This window comes from Rhinatrema bivittatum, chromosome 2 (assembly GCF_901001135.1).
Source record: "Rhinatrema bivittatum chromosome 2, aRhiBiv1.1, whole genome shotgun sequence".
In the NCBI taxonomy this organism is placed as follows: Eukaryota; Metazoa; Chordata; class Amphibia; order Gymnophiona; family Rhinatrematidae; genus Rhinatrema; species Rhinatrema bivittatum.
Window position 1 is genome coordinate 588,940,974 of NC_042616.1, and position 20,046 is coordinate 588,961,019.

Genomic DNA, 20,046 nt, shown 5'->3' on the forward strand with positions numbered 1-20,046 from the left:
GGTGGAGGCTGCTGCTGACTCAAACCTATAAAATGACCACTGATGTTACTGAATCCTGAGAGAACGGGGCATTGAGCACATTGTCCATTTCCATCCATTCTTCTCCATTCATTTGTTGATCTTTGAGAGAATGCAGAAGAAAGGAAACTCAGACAAATCTGATTAATTTGATTCCTTCCTTCTTATAGCAATTTGTATGAGATTTTATTAATCTAGATGTCCAATTATATCACCAATATATAGGGCAGTTGCTGAACAAAACAAAACAATACTTGCATTCTCTTCCCTTTTGGGCTTGCATGCTCACAGAATCACAGATTGACTGAAAAAGAAGAGTGACGCTCTTTATACAGTAATTTTAAAAAATGCAAGCTGCGTCTACGGTAAGAAGCGTCCGTGAAGCGTTAGGCCCACGCAACCCATGTTACTGTATAGAGCGCTATACAGTATCCTAGGTGCGCTGGCCTAACGCTTCACGAACACGCTGGTACCGGTATCTGTCATTTCAAATGTCATTTCAAATGACAGGTACCAGGAAGTGGACAGTTCTCCTATGCTTGGGATTGCCAGTCCTCTCTCCTCTCCTCCCGAAGCAAGCAACGAAAGCGGAAAAAAAAAAAAAAAGCGAAAAAGTGAAAAAAATAAAAGTTGCAAGAGAGAGAGGGGAGAGAGGACAGGCAATCCTACGGTATGCTCGGGATTGCCAGTCCTCTCTCCTCTCCTCCCGAAGCAAGGCGCGAAAAGCGGAAAAAAAAAAGCAAAAAAGTGAAAAAAATAAAAGTTGCAAGAGAGAGAGGGGAGAGAGGACAGGCAATCCTACGGTATGCTCGGGATTGCCAGTCCTCTCTCCTCCTCCCGAAGCAAGGCGCAAAAAGCAGCCTTGCTCCGGGAGGAGGGGAGAGGACTGGCAGTGTACTGTAAAGCAACGAAGTGACTTACTTTTTTCACAGCCCTCCTCCGGAGACAGATCGTGGCTCCCCTGCCTCCCGGCGAAGATGGATGCCTGCACGGGTGAAAGCGGCCCCTGTGCGTGCGATTGGGCCGCTCAATGCGTATCGCACGCACAGGGGCCGCTTTCGCCCATGCAGGCATCCATCTTCGCCGGGAGGCAGGGGAGCCGCGATCTGTCTACGGAGGAGGGCTGTGAAAAAAGTAAGTCACTTCGTTGCTTTACCGTACACTGCCAGTCTTCTCTCCTCCTCCCGGAGCAAGGCTGCTTTTCGCGCCTTGCTTCGGGAGGAGGGGAGAGGACTGGCAGTCCCGAGCGTAGGATTGCCCGACCTCTCTCCCCTCTCTCTCTTGCAACTTTTTTTTTTTTTCCGTTTTTTTTCGCTTTCGTTGCTTCGGGAGGAGGGGAGAGGACTGGGGCTGCCCCGGAGACTAGCACCCATGGACGTGGCCAGGGCAGGTGAGCGGGGGCTGGGGGAAAGTTTGCCGCCTACCCTTACCTCTAACGCAGGGGTAAGGGTAGACGGTAAGTTAGCAGGTTAAACGCGCGGCAAAACGGCAGGGGCGCGCGTTACTTATTGGGAGGGAATACCGTAGCTAATTCGATTGTATACATGAATTATATGCTAGGTCTTACTTTCGGGGGAGGTCTTATATTTAGCAATTTAGCAAAACCTCTACGAGGTCTTATTTTCGGGGGATGTCTTATTTTCGGGGAAACACGGTAGATCGTACGCATTTTTGAAAAGCCATCACGTTTGAAGCTCTTTCTTTCACTGGTCAGACGTAACGACTCAGGTAGAGAGTTCCATAGCTTGGGGCCAGCTGTAGAAAACATTCATTTTCTTATTTGTCTCAGATGAGTACTCTGCGGTGTAGGTACAGTTAATAGCCCTTTGTTTTGTGATCTTAGTGTTCACAGGGGTGTGTATGGTTGGAGATTCACACCTAATAAGCAGGAGTTTCTGTCATTGATTATGTTGAAAATGAGTGATAGTACTTTGTAGTGGATTCTTGATTATACTGGTAGCCAGTGTAGATCTATCAGCGATGGGGTGATGGGGTCAAATTTCCTTGTCCCCAATAGAAGTCTAGCTGAGGCATTTTGTAGAAGCTGTAATGGTTTTAATAGTCCTGAAGGTAGTCCTAATAATAGTGAGTTACAGTAATCAATATTTGAGAATATTAGTGTTTGTAGAACAGTTCGGAAGTCCTGGAATGTTAGTAAAGTTTGTAACCTATGTAGGATTCGCAGCTTGGAGTAACCTGCTTTAATTAGTTTATGTGCATTTTCACTATAATGTTTTCATCTATCTGTATTCCTAGATCCTGTACTTGTTCAGAGGGTGTAAAGTGAAAAATACCTAAGTCTAGGGATGGTGGATTTACTATAGCGTTGTTTCTCCTAAGCCATACAATTTCATTTTTTTTGTGTTTAGTGTTAGTTTAAGTTGAGATAGCTTTCCCTGTATTGCCTTCATGTATGTTGAGAGTGTTGATGTTGTATTTTTAATTGATTTGATTATAGGAATGTAAAACTGTATGTCACCGGCGTATAAGAAGTTGATTCCTAGTTCTGCAAGCAGTTTACATAGAGGAAGCATATAAATGTTGAAAAGTGTAGCCGAGAGTGCAGAGATGTATCGATTGGGAATTTGTCAGATAAGTGGTTGCCCAGTTTGACTTGGAATGTCTATCAGCTAGGAAGGAGGAGAGCCATTTGAATACACATCCATCTATTCCAATTTTTTTTAACTGATGGCATAGCAGGGTGTGGTCAACCATGTCGAATGCGGCTGTTAAGTCTATTAGAACCAAGATGTAGGATTCATCGTTGTCAAATCCCTGTAGCACAGGATCTATTACGGATATGAGTAGGATTTCTGTTGATCAATCTTTTCTGAATCCAAATGGGTTTGGGTATAGGATATCATTGTCTAAGTGATTTTCCAGTTGCGTTAACACTGCTTTCGCTAGCACTTTTACAATAAAAGGCAAGTTGGATATTGGTCTATAACTGTCCAAATTGTCAGTTCTGCCTGCTTTATGTTTTAGAATTGGTTTGATCACAGCTTGTTTCGCTCCATGTGGGACCAGACCTTCTGTGAGTGAGTGGTTGATTATGGTTGCGATTGTAGGAGTTATTACGTTATGTACTGTTTTCAAGGAACTTGTGTGAATTGAGTCTAGTGGGTGGACCATAGGCTTAAATTTGGTAACCATTTGATATATTTCAAGTTTGGTTACTATGTTGAATGTATTCCATGTATGATTTCCATGTTTTTCCTCATGTTCTTTTGTTGGTGTGTAAGTGGGAAATTGAGTTTAGCCTATTTATTTTGTCTAGCAAGGAGGTGGCATATTTGTTGCAGGCATTCTTTGAGAAGTTGTCTATCCTCAAGATGGAGGAGGAGGATGGGTCCTTGATTAGGTTTTTGACGGTTTTGAAGATTAATTTGGAGTTAAATATTACCCCATGGATCTGTTTTGCATAGTAGTCTTTTTTTTGCTTTATTGATTTGTTCATAGTATTTTGTTAGAAGAGATCTGTATATTACTAAGGATTTTCCAGATGGGTGTTTCCGCCATTGTTTTTTCTATTTTCTCAGTGTCTGTTTAGTTTGTCTCCGCTTTTCGTTGCACCATGGTTTATTTTGTTTTGAGGTATTCTGTTCATTCTGGAGCATTTTGTTTGTTTGTACTGGGTTTAAGTTATCAGCAATTTCATTGACAATTTTATTCCAGGAGTGGTGGTATTAGCTTGATTGAACTCAATTAGCTTATTTTTTATTGATTTTTCAAGAATATCCGGTTTTATCTTTTTCCTGAATGTGAAAGTTTGATAATTGTTTGAATTTGTTTGCTTAATGTTCAGCAGCGTTATTTCAACTTTTGGTTGCACTGGAGAAAATGCAGAGAAGGGAGACCAAAATGATAAGGGGCATGGAATGGCTCCCCTCTGAGGAAAGGCTAAAGAAGTTAGGGGAGAAAAGACAATTGAGGGGGGATATGATAGAGGTTTTCAAAATCATGAAAGGACTCAAACAAGTTAATGAAAATTGGTTATTTACTCTCTCAGATAATAGAAGGACTAGGGGGTACTCCATCAAGTTAGTAAGTAGGTCATTTAAAACATTGCCAGAGAATGTGGTTATGGCAATTAGTGTAACTGGGTTTAAAAAAGGTTTGGATAAGTTCCTAGAAGAAAAATCCATAAACTATTAATTAATAAGCAATAGTAGCTTGAGATTTATTTGTGTGGGTACATGTGACTTGGATTGGCCACTTGATGGACCCTTGGTCTGACCCAGTATGGCATATCTTATGTTCTTAGAAACTTAGGAGTTAAAGTCTTCTAATTCAGGTAATTCCTTTGTTGTATTTGATGTTGATTTATTGTCTTAAAGCACACAATTACTTAAGTGGAGACTAACACAGAAATATAGCACCATGATGGCAGAAAATGACCATATGTCCCATCTAGTTTGCCCATCTGTCTAAATGTATTAGCCTTTACAAGTCCCATCACTCCCTCAAGATCCTCTGCCATTATCTCATGCTTTCTTGAATTCAGACACAATTTTTGCCTCCACCATCTCCTGAATCTAACCCTTTCACCCTCATCCCATGACCCCTTGTTTTAGAACATTTCCATTGAAAGATGCTAGCCTCAGGAACATAGAATCATTTAAATATCTCAAAGATTTACTCCATGTCTCCTCTATTGTGCCTTTCCTCTAGGGCAGGGGTCAGGAACCTTTTTGGCTGAGAGAGCCATAAACGCCACATATTTTAAAATGTAATTCCATGAGAGCCATACAATATGTTTAAAACTAAATACAAGTAAATGTGTGCATTTTATGTAAGATCACACTTTTAAAGTACAATAAGTCTCTGAAAATATTACACCAGGCCTTAAGACACCAATACATCTCCTATTAGGAAAACGGACCAAGTCAGACTGCTATAGAGTCCTACACAGAAACTACACGCCAGCAGAAAACCTCACCTGAATCACGTGCTGTCCCTCACCTAACATAGAATAAAGAGACCAAAACGCATAACAAGAAGCATGCAGAAAAAACTGAATTGGAAACTGCAACAAGCCAGAGTCTCTGTATGCAGTGTAACAAAGGAAAAAAGAAACATCACCCATCCTTATAAAACAAATCAAGAAATATAAAATCATCAGCAGTAAAACTGTACTAACAAAAAGAACATATTTCGAAACAGCTGAGTGGAATATCCAATAATTAAAAACTCATATAAAACATTTCCAGATACCAACAAAATATTTCAAAATAGCAGACACAAAGACCCAGTAATGAAAAATAATAAGGATACAAAAATCTTTTTGTTCTGCATACCTGGAAACGTTTGATATCCAGGTGTCCTGAGATTGTTCTGAATTAGCAGGAGGTGGGGTGGTTTGCTTGGTACTTTCTCCTCTCTCAGTCACATACCAGCGCTCTCTCTCACACTGGCTCTCACTGACACACCTATACACACATGCTCTCAGTACTCACATATACACATGTTTTTTCTCTCTCACTTATATAGGCTCTTAATTACACATTTACACACATGCTGTCTATCTTTTCACGCTTACACACACACACACAGGCTTTCAATCACATAAATACATGCTGTCTTTTTCTCTCACACACAGACTCTCATTCACATGCTTACAAACATGTCCTCTCTTTCTCTCATTTACACACAGGCTCTCAATCACATACTCACATGCTCCCTCACCTAAATCAGCTCTCAATCACACACAGACACACATGGTCTCTCTCTCTCATTTAAACACAGGCTCTCAATCACATACTCACATGCTCCATCACCTAAACCAGCTCTCAATCACACACAGACACACATGAGCTCTCTCTTACTTATACACACAGGCTCTTAATCATACATACACATGATTTCTCTCACACACAAAGGATCTCAATCATACACACATACTCTTTCACACAAACAGGTTTTCAATCACAAACTTACACATACAGGTTCCCAATGGTAAACTTACATTCATGCGCTCTCTCTCTCTCACAGGCAGACTCTCAATCACAGACATACTCTCTTTCACATGTACAGGCTCTCAATCATTCACATACATGCAATCTCTCACTCACACACACACACACGCACGCACACAGGCCCCCGCCCCCCCTGCGGCCCGGAAGAGGAAGTGGAGAGTATCAGGTGCGTGCGCAGCAAGAAGAGGCCACGCTAGTGTGGTCTGCATCGGTCTGACAAAAAGAAGACTGCAGCGCGGCTCGGAGGAAAATGATGGGACTCCACCTCCGCGAGGGCTGAAAATGAAGGAGGTTAGCATTGGGAGGAGGCTGCTGCTGCTGCGAGCGCTAACCTCCTTCATTTTCAGCCCTCGCGGAGGCGGAGTCCCATCGGCCGCGGTTGAAGCTCTTCATTTTCCTCCGAGCCGCGCTGCAGTCTTCTTTTCTTCGGGCCGATGCCAAGCGCACTAGCGTGGCCTCTTCTTGCCGCGCACGCACCCGATACTCTCCACTTCCTCTTCCGGGCCCCGGGGGCGGGAAGAAGAGAGCACGCCGGTGCCGCTGACTCCAGCTGTCCTGCCGCGGGGGGGGGGGGGGGGGGGGCGCGGGAAGAAGAGAGCACGCCGGTGCCGCTGACTCCAGCTGTCCTGCTGCGTTCCGCCCGGGCTGACAGCATTTTAAGCCCGGGCGGAGGAGGACCGGGGAGCAGCTGGGTCAGCGGGAAAGTGTGACGACACTTGTCTGCGAGCCAGATGCAGCCCTCAAAAGAGCCATATCTGGCTCGCGAGCCATGGGTTCCCGACCCCTGCTCTAGGGTGTACATATTTAGATTTTTAAGTCTATCCCCTTATGCTTTAGAACTAAGACCACTGATCATTTTAGTAGCCACCCTCTGGACTGACTCCAACTTATTTATATCCTTTGGAAGGTATGGTCTTCAGACATTCCAAATGGGGTCTCACCAGGGACCTGCACAATAACAATATTACCTCCCGTTTTCTGCTGACCATTCCTCTCCCTATGCAGCCAATCATCTCTCTGGCCTTTGTCATCATATATGGATTTTTCTATTTATAGAATATGACAGTTTGACAATCATTTTGTTTAATTTATCTATGCACAAATTGCTCTTATTGAGAAATAGATTGCACAATGCTGAAAAATGAATAAATATATAGTTTAGTAGCAGGGTTCACATTATTTTTAAATACTAGCATTTAAACAAAAGATACATGTATATTAAATAAACAATCATCAATATGCAAATGTATTTCACAATGTATGTTTTGCACAAGTGGGTATTTTGCAAGGGCTGCCTCTTGTGGTATTAAATAAGACACATGCATTTCTGATCATTTCCCAAGATTGAAAAAACCTCAAACATCTCAACATTATTAACTTATTGATATCATTTTACACCCCTTGTTAAATGTAAACCAGCATGATGTGATTTTTATCTCGAATGCCAGTATAGAAAAACACTAAATAAAAAAATAAATAATTATTGATACTCACTTCTTTTAAGAAGTGACATACATTCCAATTGGCTGAATATTTTTATATGGCATAAAAATCTTGGAAAGTAAACATATATGTTGAATATTACTTATGATAATGGTTTCCTATTTTGCTACATTTCTGTTTTAATTTGATTATCTTAGTATTTTATGATTTTGAACTTTCTGATAATGTATGGTCATCCATTGCCTCCCTACTCTCTTTTACTTTTCCATAAAATGGAACAAATTTGAACTCTTCTTTGTGCAATTGCAAATGAACTCTATGTATAGGCCAAAAACTCAGGACTACTAATATTGCTCAAAGAATATACTCTTCATTAAAATGAATCTCTGTGTTGACAGTGATTAAAGAATTTCATAATGTAATTAAACAAATGACAATTGCTATGGGTATGGAACACAAACTTCATTAGCCAAACTGGAAGGATGAACTAAATCATTACAATTAAATTGACTAAAAACCATAAAAGACTACTGGGTTAACCTGGCCAGAAGTACTGCTCACAGCCCTGTAAAGTATTAGCATCTAGAAACACTAATCTGAACTGATTGTTGGGCATTCCATGCCAACACCCACCACCCTCAGCTCCAAACAAAAACTTGATTGAATGTGATTTATTTTAATGAACAGACTCAATGATTTCCTATTAGAAAGTATAATTTCTAAGACCTCTCGACAGATCAGTGCTGCATTCCAAGACCACAAGACATGGAATACAACTCAGTGACTATCTTTGATCAGAAACATTGCAAAAAAACATTTGAACCTGCGATAGCGAATACCAAACACAGATGAGGCACGCCTGAACCTCACTGGGTCAGGCTCATCCACAAGCGGCAGTGGACAGGCCCCTGAAGTCCCGCATTTGCTAAACTCTCCAACAGTTTACCTGAACTCTACTGGGAGAGATCCATCAGGGCCCTGCGGTACACAGTTGCTTGTTCCCTGATAAAAACTGCCTTTCCTGCACAAGATGTGGCTGAGCACTACCCTTCTCATTCTGACTCACGTCATTACAGTAGCATCTGTTCCTGGAAGAAATGTCTGACAACTATAATCCATAGTATATGCACTCATCTTTCAATCACAATCATGCCATCTTTTACAGCTAATAATTTTCTCACAGTTGCAGCACATTTTACCACCAGAATACAAAGAACATGTTTGGATCTCTCAAATCCTACAGACTATTGAACTATACTCAGCTGAATGGAGTTTCCAGGACAATTTAGATGAAACATCATGACCTCATGAGGATGACTATCTACAATATCTTTACACTGTTGAAGTTACCCTTCTCCTGTAGGGTAAGCACCAGTGACCTTGAACAAGGATGTGTATAATCTAACCTGAGCCTGCAGCCATCCATACACAGACTGAAGCAAAGTGCAGGCATAAGTAACACAAAGATGGAGTCTCAGCCAGTGCTATCTTGGCAGCTTCATATGGGACTGTAAATCACACTGAAGAGAAGAAAATGCAATTGTTCTTCCCTATTAAACATCTGTCTACACTTTACAATGTGCTAGAACATCCTGAACACATGAACTGTGAGCATGTCCTTGATGAAAACATTGAGGCTAACATTCAATAGGCTGTTTACAGGACAAGTTATCCGGATAAAGGTAGCTGGATAACTTTATTTGGGGATATTCAGATTTTTATCCGCCCTTTATATTTTTCTCATAGTGAGATTTCATTTGAACTGATTTTCTCCATGTAGTAACCAAGTAAGGGTTCAAATTGTGCTTCTACATTAGTGTCCTGTGAAATATTATTTGTTCGGTGCTTCACACCATATTAACTGATTTGTAGACCAAACATAATGAACTTACCTATCTGCACGCAAATATTATGGTAAGATTTTGGCAGTGGTGCTCCAAAAACCATCCCTCTGAGTTTGTCCATTGGTGGTGCTTTGTTTTGGAGACCCCCAAATTTTCCGTTGTTTCGAATTCTGTCCCCTTCCCTCGTCAGCAGGGTGGGGCAATATGCAATTTTCACAACCTAGACAAATATAAATTACATATTTATCCATCAGTCAACGAACTAGAACATAAGATAAAGCAGAGTTGCTTACCTGTAACAGGTGTTCTCCTAGGAAAGCAGGATGTTAGTCCTCACACATGGGTGACATCATCGGATGGATATCGGCATGGAAAACTTATGTCAAAGTTTCTGGATCTTTGACTAGGCACACTGAGCATGCCCTATACCACACATCCACATGGGGTCCCCTCTTCAGTCTTATAACACAGAATTACAAAAATGAAAAATATAAGGAGAAACCCAACTCCATGGGGTGGCGGGTAGGTTTCATAAGGACTAAAATCCTGCTGTCCTAGGAGTACACCTGTTATAGGTAAGCAACCCTATTTCTCCTACGACAAGCAGGATGGTAGTCCTCACACATGGGTGAATCCCTAGCTACAGGCTGCTCCCCAACACAAAAGAGGACCAACCAGATGCTAACGAGCACAACAACACAGTGCTGTTGGTAACAGAGGGGGAGACAGCCTGAACTCAAATAATGGACCTGAGGCAGGGAGAGTTGGGTTCTATACCTCAAAGAGATTCCTGAGGACAGCCTGGCCGAACCTATTGTCATGTTGACCATCCTTACTCAGACAGTAATGAGATGTGAATGTGTGGAGAGAACTCCATGTCGTAGCCTTGCAGATCTCCTCCATGGGAACCGCTCGCAAGTGGGCCACCAACAATGCCATGGCTCTGACAGAATGAGCCTTGACATGACCCTCAAGATGCAGTCCTGCCTTTGCATTAAAGAAAGAGATGCAATCTGCTAGCCAACTGGATAGTGTGTTTGGCCATGGCAACTTCCATCCTATTCCCATCAAAAGAAATAAACAGATTGGTTTAATACGGCAAGAAAAATACATATACCACAAAAAAACCAACGATCAGCTAACAAAGGCCTCCTAACCATCCCGTCAGTGCGATTGGCTCAACTTATGCAAGTTAGAAAACGTGCAATATCCATTGCTAGCCCGAAGATCTGGAATTCACTTCCCACAGAATTACGTTTACAACAAAACCTAAAGATATTTAAGAAAGAAATAAAAACTTGGCTTTTCACGAAGGCTTACAATGAATCTAATTGACCTACCCATTCTCATGAACCCCTATGTTTTATTATTTTATAATTTTTAACAGTACTAAACACGCCTTTCTTGCCTTGGTGCAAATAGGGCCTGCAAAAGAATGTTGGCAGGACTATTGACTGGTTAAGATGGAAATCCATCACTACCTTAGGCAAGAACTTAGGGCGTGTATGCAAGACCACCCTGTCATGAAAAAAAAAGTGTAAGGTGGATAAGTCACTAAGACCTGGAGCTCACTGACCCTGCGCACTGAGGTGACCTTCACCAAAAATATGACCTTCCAGGTCAGGTACTTCAGGTCACAAGAGTGCAGCGGCTCAAAAGGAGCTTTCATCAAGTTGAGGTCCCAAGACACAATGGGAGGCCTTAGGGGAGGCTTCAACTGAAGTAGGCCCTGCATGAAACATACCACTAAAGGCTATACAGAGATGGGCATACCATCTACACCATGGTGGTATGTGCCAATTGCACTGAGATGAACTCTAATGGAGTTAGTTTTTAAGCCACTCTCCAAAAGGCGTAGTAAGTAATCAAGCAGTTTTGTGTGGGACAGGAGAATGGATCTAGGACCTTCTGCTCATACCACACAGAAAACCTCCTCCACCTTCAGTCCATAGGACTTTCTAGTGGAAGGCTTTCTGGAAAGCCTCAGAAAGATCAAGTGGTTGCAGAATTAATCTCTCAACATCCAGATTGTGAACGTCAGAGCTTGGAAGTTGGGATGATGCAGCCTGTCTCAGTCTTGCATGATGAGCTCTAGGGAAGTCCCCAGAATGATCAGTTTCCGAATGGACAGCTCCCGACGGAGAGGAAACCAGATCTGTTTCGATCAATGAGGGACTTTGAGAATCAAAGTCCCACTGTCCTTGCGAAGCTTCAAAAGAGTCTTCGCCACTAAAGGAATTGGAGCATATGCGTACAGAAGACTCTTACCCCAATGGCGGGCAAAGGCATCAGAGGCTGGTTTGCTGTCTGTTCTGTACAGGGAGCAGAACTGAGTCACCTTTCTGTTGCAGGTGGATGTGAACAGATCCACATCTGGGCTCCTCCCAGAGGCGGAAGATCCGGTTTGCTATCCCCAATCCGAACACCAGTTGTGGGGTCTGAAGGCATGACTCAGCTAGCCAGTTATCACATTCTCTGTTCCAGCCAGATACATGTCCCTCAGCACCAACCCATGAGAAAGGGTCCAGGACCAGATCTGGACTGCTTCCTGACACAGGAGGTACAATCTTGTGCCTCCCTGCTTGTTGATATATCATAAACCTACTTGGTTGGCTGTTTGGATCAGGACAACTTTGTTGGACAGCCAATCTCTGAAAGCTCATAGTGCGTACTGGATTGCCCTGAGCACCAGGAAATTGACTTAACCTGCTTCCTGGGCGGACCAGAAGCCCTGGGTAAAGGCCCCCCCTCTACATTAGCTCCCCACCCCAGGGTGGACACATCTGTAAGTAAGGACAATTTGGGTAGGGGGACTTTGGAAGGATACTCCCTGTTCCAAATCTGAGTACATGCCGCCAGGACAAGAGTCCCGGAGAAACGGAGTGATTTGAATGTGATCCTGGAAGCTCTGTATGGCCTTGTGCCACTGCGACCTCAGGGTCCAATGGGCTCTGCGCATGTGCAAACGTGTCAAGGGAGTGACATGGATGATTGCAGCCTTGTGGCCCAACAGCCTCAACATATGTCGAGCTGACACTTGCTGGTTCTGTTGAATCCTTGCTGCGATGGAAGTCAAAGTGATCGCTCTGGTCCGCAGCAGGAAGGCTTTTGCTTGAGCCGTGTCCAGCAGAGCTCCTATGAAGTCCAATTGAGGTGACGGGCTGAGATGGGACTTCGGGTAGTTCATGATGAACCCTAGTGACTCTATCACCCGGATGGTCAAGTGCATGGACTGAGTGGCTCCTGCCTGAGATGTACTCCTGACCAGTCAATTGTCCAGGTAAGGGAAAACAGGTGTACCCCCACCATGGTCAGGCATTTTGTGAAGACACGTGGGGCTGACTGTTCCCGAACAGCAACACCCAGTACCGGAAGTGCTGTTTTCCCACCACAAATCTGAGATAGTTCCTGTGATTTGGGAAGATCTCGATGTGAGTGTACGCATCCTTCAAATCAAGGGAGCATAGCCAGTCTCCTTTATGCAAGAAGGGAATCAAGGTGCCCGGGGAAACCATCTTGAACTTTTCTCTTTTAGAAACCTGTTCAAGACTCTCAAGTCTAGGATAGGACGGAGTCCCCCTGTTCTTTCTGGAATCAGGAAGTACCGGGAGTAGAATCCCTGTCGTTTGCTTTGGTGGGACAGGTTTGACTGCTCTGGCCGTTAGGAGGACAGAGAGCTCTCTTTATCAGTATCTCCTGATGCACTATTTAGTCATGGAGGAATTCTGCGCTACTGTGGAGCACAGAATTCACGCAGAATTCCCCCCTGCGCAGAATTGCAAAATTCTGTACAGAAAATGGCAAAGATGAAGGCTCCGGTGTGCTGCGAGGGGAGCTCGTCCTGCTTGCGGCGAAGATGAAGGCCCCTGGCATGTCGCGAGTGGAGCGCGACCCGCTCATGGTGAAGATGAAGGCCCCGGTGTGCCACGAGCAGAGCATGTCCCCCTCGCAATAAAGATGAAGACCCCGGTGAGAGTGAATGTGTGTAGGGCGGTGTGTGTTGGGGGTGAGTATGTGTAGGAGGAGTGTGTGTGTTGGGGGGTGAGTATGTGTAAGAGGTATATATGTGTGTGTTGGGGGTGTGTGTAGGAGGGGACATGTTGGGTGGTGTGTGTAGGAGGGTGTGTGTGTGTGTGTGTGTGTAGGGGTGTGGGGGAGGGTTGTAGGGGGGCATGGCCTATGCATCCCATTAAGCAAACAAGGCGGTCGCTAGGGCACCAAAAATCAGTGGGCACGAAGAGCAGACATGTGGGGCCATGAGCAGAGCCTATCTGGCTCTTGGCAAAGAGCAGTAGAAATTCGGCAAGCTGCAAGTTGCGCCCAACCTGCTCGTGGCCCAGAGAAGCACACACTTAGCAGATGCGAATGAAGTAGGAGTCGGGGCCGAGACCAGGGGTGGGGGCGGGCACAAGGCAGAAGGTTCACCTAGAGCGCGCCTAATACCCTTGCACCGGCCCTGTAGGGGGATGTGGGGACTGTGTTCAGGGTGTGTGTGTGGGGTGTTGAAAGTGTGTGTAGTGGTGTGTGTGAGACTCCTGGGGGATGTGAGAGAGACAATGTGTGATGTTGCTTAAGTGTGGGTGACAAAGAGAGGGAGTCTATGTGAGGAGATTGTGAAGGAGTGTGTATGTTTGAGAGAGACTGGGAGCTGGTGTGTGTGAAAAAGGGATTGTGTGTATGTGAGGCTGCTTATTTGTCACAAACCAAAAAGAGAGGGAAAAAGGATCAAATGTCCAATTCTATAATTCTACCCCAACACCTAAATTATGTAAAGATCACTTTTTATATGAAAGCAAATGACAATATCATAAATGATCGCTTTATAATTTCAGTCTGCAGCCTCTCGCCGCACAATGGGCCGCAAGCCGTGATCAGCCTCTAAAGCAATGAGTTGTATTTAATCATTTATTGTCATATTGCTATGTTTTTCTTATATCTCAAACAAACATTTTGTATCCAATTCTTAACCAATCATTTCAACCACCAAAAATAATTTTTTCAAACTGACTCTTGAAAAAGTGCTATGATTCCCACCATTAACTACCTCAACCCCGTTAAAATTCCCACATTGAAACATGTTGGAAAAACGAATACTTAGCCGCTTGGTAAGATGTGGCCAAAAAGGCTCATGAAATGTAATTCAAACTTTGTATTCAAGATAATCCCGACATGAATCATGTTTCGATTGATCCACGATCTTCTTCAGGGGATTCTCTTAAATTTTCTTTCAAGGCCAATATTCTCCAATCCTTAAAAACAAAATAAGGACAACTCAGATCTACAAACTCACAGGAAAATTCTGATATGCACCACTTGTTCTAAACAGATATCCTAAATGCATGGGGAACTTCTTCATAACTCCAAAAGAGAAAAAGAGACAAAGGGAAGCAAACTCACCCAGACGGCATAACCCGTCTCCTCCAACACCTTCAAAAAATGGCGCCACCGTGTCTTAAGAAACAACCCTTGCCTTTACCATTTAAATCTGCCCATCTCTGCATAAGTCACCGGACATCCCGTCCAAAATCCGTTCATTGTAGAACTACTACTCCCATGATACAAAGGACTAGAAAACGGACCAATCGATTTCTCTGTTTAAGCCCTTGGGGGCTACAGTGTCAAAGTAATGTATCCATTTCTGCTCCCTTCTCAATAGATAATTGTCAAAATTGCCCCCTCTGTTACTAGGTGTCAGTTTTTCAATGACAGCAAACCGCAAAACTTCAAACGAGTGATCCAATTGTAAACAATGTAACACTATTGGTGCCTCAACTCGTTGACGCGTAATAGCGCTCTTATGTTCAATTATCCGCGTTTTCAAACTACGCATAGTTTTGCCAATGTAAAGTAAGGGACACGGACACCACAGTCCATAGATCACACCCTTTGATTGACAATCTGTGTAGGACTTAAAACTGAACCGACCCTTACCAAAATATGGTAAAAATTTCCCGGAGAAAGATTGGCTACAAACACTGCATTTTTTACAGGGGAAATGTCCTTTCTCAACTATGTTCTCCAATATATCACGCGGTTTCTCATCAGCAAAATCTGAACATGTAACAAGATCTCTAAGGTTTTTGCCTCGTTTAAAGGCAAATCTAGGAGTATCCTGTAGTTTTGTGTGGACTCACAACATGCCAAAATTTCTTGATAATGTTTTGAACTTTATATATCTGAGGAGAAAAAGGCAGCACACAGGTGGTTCTATTGGAAGCCTGTTGGGTATGAGATGGTAAAAAAAGGAAATCACGATTTACCCATCGGGCACGTTTGTATGCTTTTTTAATAAGTTGCGAGGGATAACCCCTTTGTTGAAAGTTAAGAGTTAAACTCCTAGCTTTCAATTTGTAGTCAGACAAATTAGAGCACAATCGCCTTAATCTTAAAAATTGCCCATATGGCAAGTTAGATTTAAGATAAGGATGACAGCTGTCAAAACGGAGCAGTGTGTTTTTATCCGTAGGCTTGCGGTACATTGAAAAACTAAACCCCGTAGTCTGCAGGGAAATTAAGATGTCAAGATATGAAATACAAATTTTGTCAAAAGTATGGGTAAATTTCAAATTCACATCACATCCATTTAGCCACATCATGAAAGATCCAAAAACACTTTCTTCACCTTCCCAGACAATTAGTATGTCATCTATATAACAACCAACAAACAAAGAAGCAGACCACCTCTCTAATACAAAAAGAGAGGGAAAAGGATCAACAGTCCAATCCACAAACCTTCAACTAAATAAAAGCAAATGACAATATCATAAACGATCTTTGCTTTGAAATTTCAATCCGCGGCCTCTCGCCTCGCAATGGGCCGCAAGCCTTAATCAGCTTACAAAGCAGAGTGATATATAATCATCTATCGTCATTTGCTCATATTGGTATTAACCTTTATTGCGATCTCTTACTTTTTACCACTATATCTTTACCAAACTACCCTAAAAAAGGTTTAAATGTGAAAACAAAGAATATACTTCCCACCACACTTAAAAATTGAAAAAATGTTTTAGAAAAAAGAGATTTGACAAAGCATGGGCTAAGTATTCCTCTCTCAAAAATTTTTTCTAAAAATTTTTTTCAATTTTTAAGTGTGGTGGGAAGTATATTCTTTGTTTTCACATTTAAACCTTTTTTAGGGTAGTTTGGTAAAGATATAGTGGTAAAAAGTAAGAGATCGCAATAAAGGTTAATACCAATATGAGCAAATGACGATAGATGATTATATATCACTCTGCTTTGTAAGCTGATTAAGGCTTGCGGCCCATTGCGAGGCGAGAGGCCGCGGATTGAAATTTCAAAGCAAAGATCGTTTATGATATTGTCATTTGCTTTTATTTAGTTGAAGGTTTGTGGATTGGACTGTTGATCCTTTTCCCTCTCTTTTTGTTTCTGGATCTATATAACAACGCCAGAATTTAACCTGACTGGCAAATGGATTTACAGAGAGAAATTTGTTCTCAAAATCGCCCATTTAGAGATTGGCGATGTCAGGAGCCATAGTTGCTCCCATCGTGACACCCTTGCTTTGCAAGAAAATTTCATCCCCAAACTTAAAAAAGTTTTTCTTCAAAGCAATGGCAGCTAGTGATGTAATAAAAGCTGACGGGGTCCGAGAAGTGACATCATTTAATTTTAGTTTAACTATCTCAAAGGCTTCTCTCTGGGGAATACTCGTATATAGAGACACTACATCTATAGTGGCTAGTGCTAAAGAAGAGTTTGGAAATAAATGTGTGTGAGCTTCTAATTGCATCATCAAATCAGAAGAGTCACGAACGTAAGAAGGTAACAATTTAACTATAGGGGCAAGAAATTTATCGACAAAAATTGATAGAGGCTCAAGTAATGAGCCTCTGGTGGACACAATAGGTCGTCCTGGCGGTTTTCTCAGAGATTTATGAATCTTCGGTAATAAATATAATACTGGCATCCTTGGACAATCTACCATGAGGAATCTCTGTTCTCTAGATGTAATCCAAAATCTGTGTGCTGCCAATTCAACCAAAGAATCAATCTCTGCCTTGATTTCAGCAGTGGGATCTTCTGTCAATCTTAAATAATATTCAGAATCACTAAGCTGTCGAAACACCTCTTCTTGATACTCTACCACGTCCATTACCACAACCGCTCTGCCTTTGTCGGCAGATTTAATAATGATCGATGGATCACATTTCAAGTCCACTAATGCTTGACGTTCACCAACAGATAAATTTGATACAGTGTCATTATGTGTATGTTTCTTCAAAGACTGTAATTCTTTGATGACAAGATCTCTAAAAGTCGCAATCGATGGATCCATGGGTCCAGGTGGACACCATTTGGATTTAGGAACTACTATAGAAGTGTCAATACCAGAAAAAGAGGAATTTGAAAAATACACCCGTAACCATAATTGTCTAATGAATTTATGCACATATGTTTCAATCTCAAACAAATCTAAACCCAAAGTGGGCACAAAGATAAGCCCTTCTCTAACAATGAAACTTGAGTCTTAGTAAGAGCCAACGATGATAGATTGACAACCGTGGACTCGTTTAATCCCGTTCTTACTGGGACTGGGTAACTGAATGACTCAATACTTGACCGGTGTTCGTTTTGCCTCCTCGGTTCGTGGATTTGTAGTTTTTTGAATCTTGAAATCTGACTCGTCTGTTCCTTGAATGATTGTTGGAAGTCTTAACTTCCTCGCCTGACGATTCAGACGAAGAAGCTTCTGAACTTTCAAAGGTCTTAGACTTCTGATTGCTATTCTTCTTGTAATTCGGTCGCATCCAAAAGTAAATCGAACCTTTTGAATAATCTTTTTCATCTCGAACAAATTTGTCAAGTTTAGTTTGTTTCACTTGCACCATGAAATGCAGTGTTTGTAGCCAATCTTTCTCCGGGAAATTTTTACCATATTTTGGTAAGGGTCGGTTCAGTTTTAAGTCCTACACAGATTGTCAATCAAAGGGTGTGATCTATGGACTGTGGTGTCCGTGTCCCTTACTTTACATTGGCAAAACTATGCGTAGTTTGAAAACGCGGATAATTGAACATAAGAGCGCTATTACGCGTCAACGAGTTGAGGCACCAATAGTGTTACATTGTTTACAATTGGATCACTCGTTTGAAGTTTTGCGGTTTGCTGTCATTGAAAAACTGACACCTAGTAACAGAGGGGGCGATTTTGACAATTATCTATTGAGAAGGGAGCAGAAATGGATACATTACTTTGACACTGTAGCCCCCAAGGGCTTAAACAGAGAAATCGATTGGTCCGTTTTCTAGTCCTTTGTATCACTGGAGTAGTAGTTCTACAATGAACGGATTTTGGACGGGACGTCGGGTGACATATGCAGAGATGGGCAGATTTAAATGGTAAAGGCAAGGGTTGTTTCTTAAGATGCGGTGGCGCCATTTTTTGAAGGTGTTGGAGGAGACGGGTTATGCCGTCTGGGTGAGTTTGCTTCCCTTTGTCTCTTTTTCTCTTTTGGAGTTATGAAGAAGTTCCCCATGCATTTAGGATATCTGTTTAGAACAAGTGGTGCATATCAGAATTTTCCTGTGAGTTTGTAGATCTGAGTTGTCCTTATTTTGTTTTTAAGGATTGGAGAATATTGGCCTTGAAAGAAAATTTAAGGGAATCCCCTGAAGAAGATTGTGGATCAATCGAAACATGAATCATGTCGGGATTATCTTGAAATACAAAGTTTTAATTACATTTCATGAGCCTTTTTGGCCACATCTTACCAAGCGGCTAAGTATTCGTTTTTCCAACATGTTTCAATGTGGGAATTTTAACGGGGTTGAGGTAGTTTAATGGTGGGAATCATAGCACTTTTTCAAGAGTCAGTTTGAAAAAATTATTTTTGGTGGTTGAAATGATTGGTTAAGAATTTGATACAAAAAGTTTGTTTGAGATATAAGAAAAACATAGCAATATGACAATAAATGATTAAATACAACTCATTGCTTTAGAGGCTGATCACGGCTTGTGGCCCATTGTGCGGCGAGAGGCTGCAGACTGAAATTATAAAGCGATCATTTATGATATTGTCATTTGCTTTCATATAAAAAGTGATCTTTACATAATTTAGGTGTTGGGGTACAATTATAGAATTGGACATTTGATCCTTTTTCCCTCTCTTTTTAGTTTGTGATATTGATCACAGAGGTGTTTTTGCTTTTTCTTTTTTGATTACTTATCAGGCTGCTTATTTGTGACAGAGGGAGCCTGTGTGAAGGGGTGTGTGAGAGAGGTACAGGTAGCCTGTGTGAGGGTGTATGCATGAGAGAGAAAGGGAGCCTGTGTATGCGAGAGAGGTGTGTATGCGAGAGAGGCACCCTGATTGAGGGGATGTGGTGTGCAAGAGAGGGATCCTATTTGAAGGGATGTGTGTGTGTGAGTGAGAGAGAGCCTGTATGAGGGTGTGTGTATGAGAGAGTGAGGAAGCCTGAATGAGGGTATGTGTGTGTGTGTGTATGTGCACTAGAGAGAGGGAGCCTGTGTGTGAGAGAGAGAGGGACAGAGGGAGCCTGTGTGAGAGGCATTATTGAGAGAGGGGTGAAACTCTGGGAGTGGAGATAGAGTGGAAGGGGTTGAGCCTAGAGGTGGAGGGGAGAGATACTGGCAGGTGGAGTAGTTGGTGCCTGACAGGGCAAAGTGGCCAGGGGTGGAGGGATAGAAAGTGGATGGGACACTCTTACAATGAACTTCTAGGGAAATTCTGCTCAATTTATTTAAAATTATGCATCTTTAAGTAATCATTTTTCTGTATTAC

At 42.3% G+C, this 20,046-nt stretch overlaps 1 protein-coding gene across 1 annotated transcript in view; it reads right to left on the reverse strand.

Moving 5' to 3' along the window:
- SMCHD1 (structural maintenance of chromosomes flexible hinge domain containing 1) overlaps nt 1-20,046 on the reverse strand; it is a 1,156,633-nt gene that overhangs the window by 53,591 nt on the left and 1,082,996 nt on the right. The window contains 1 exon segment of the mRNA XM_029591083.1: nt 9,329-9,500. Within this exon segment, the coding sequence (XP_029446943.1) occupies nt 9,329-9,500 (172 nt within the window).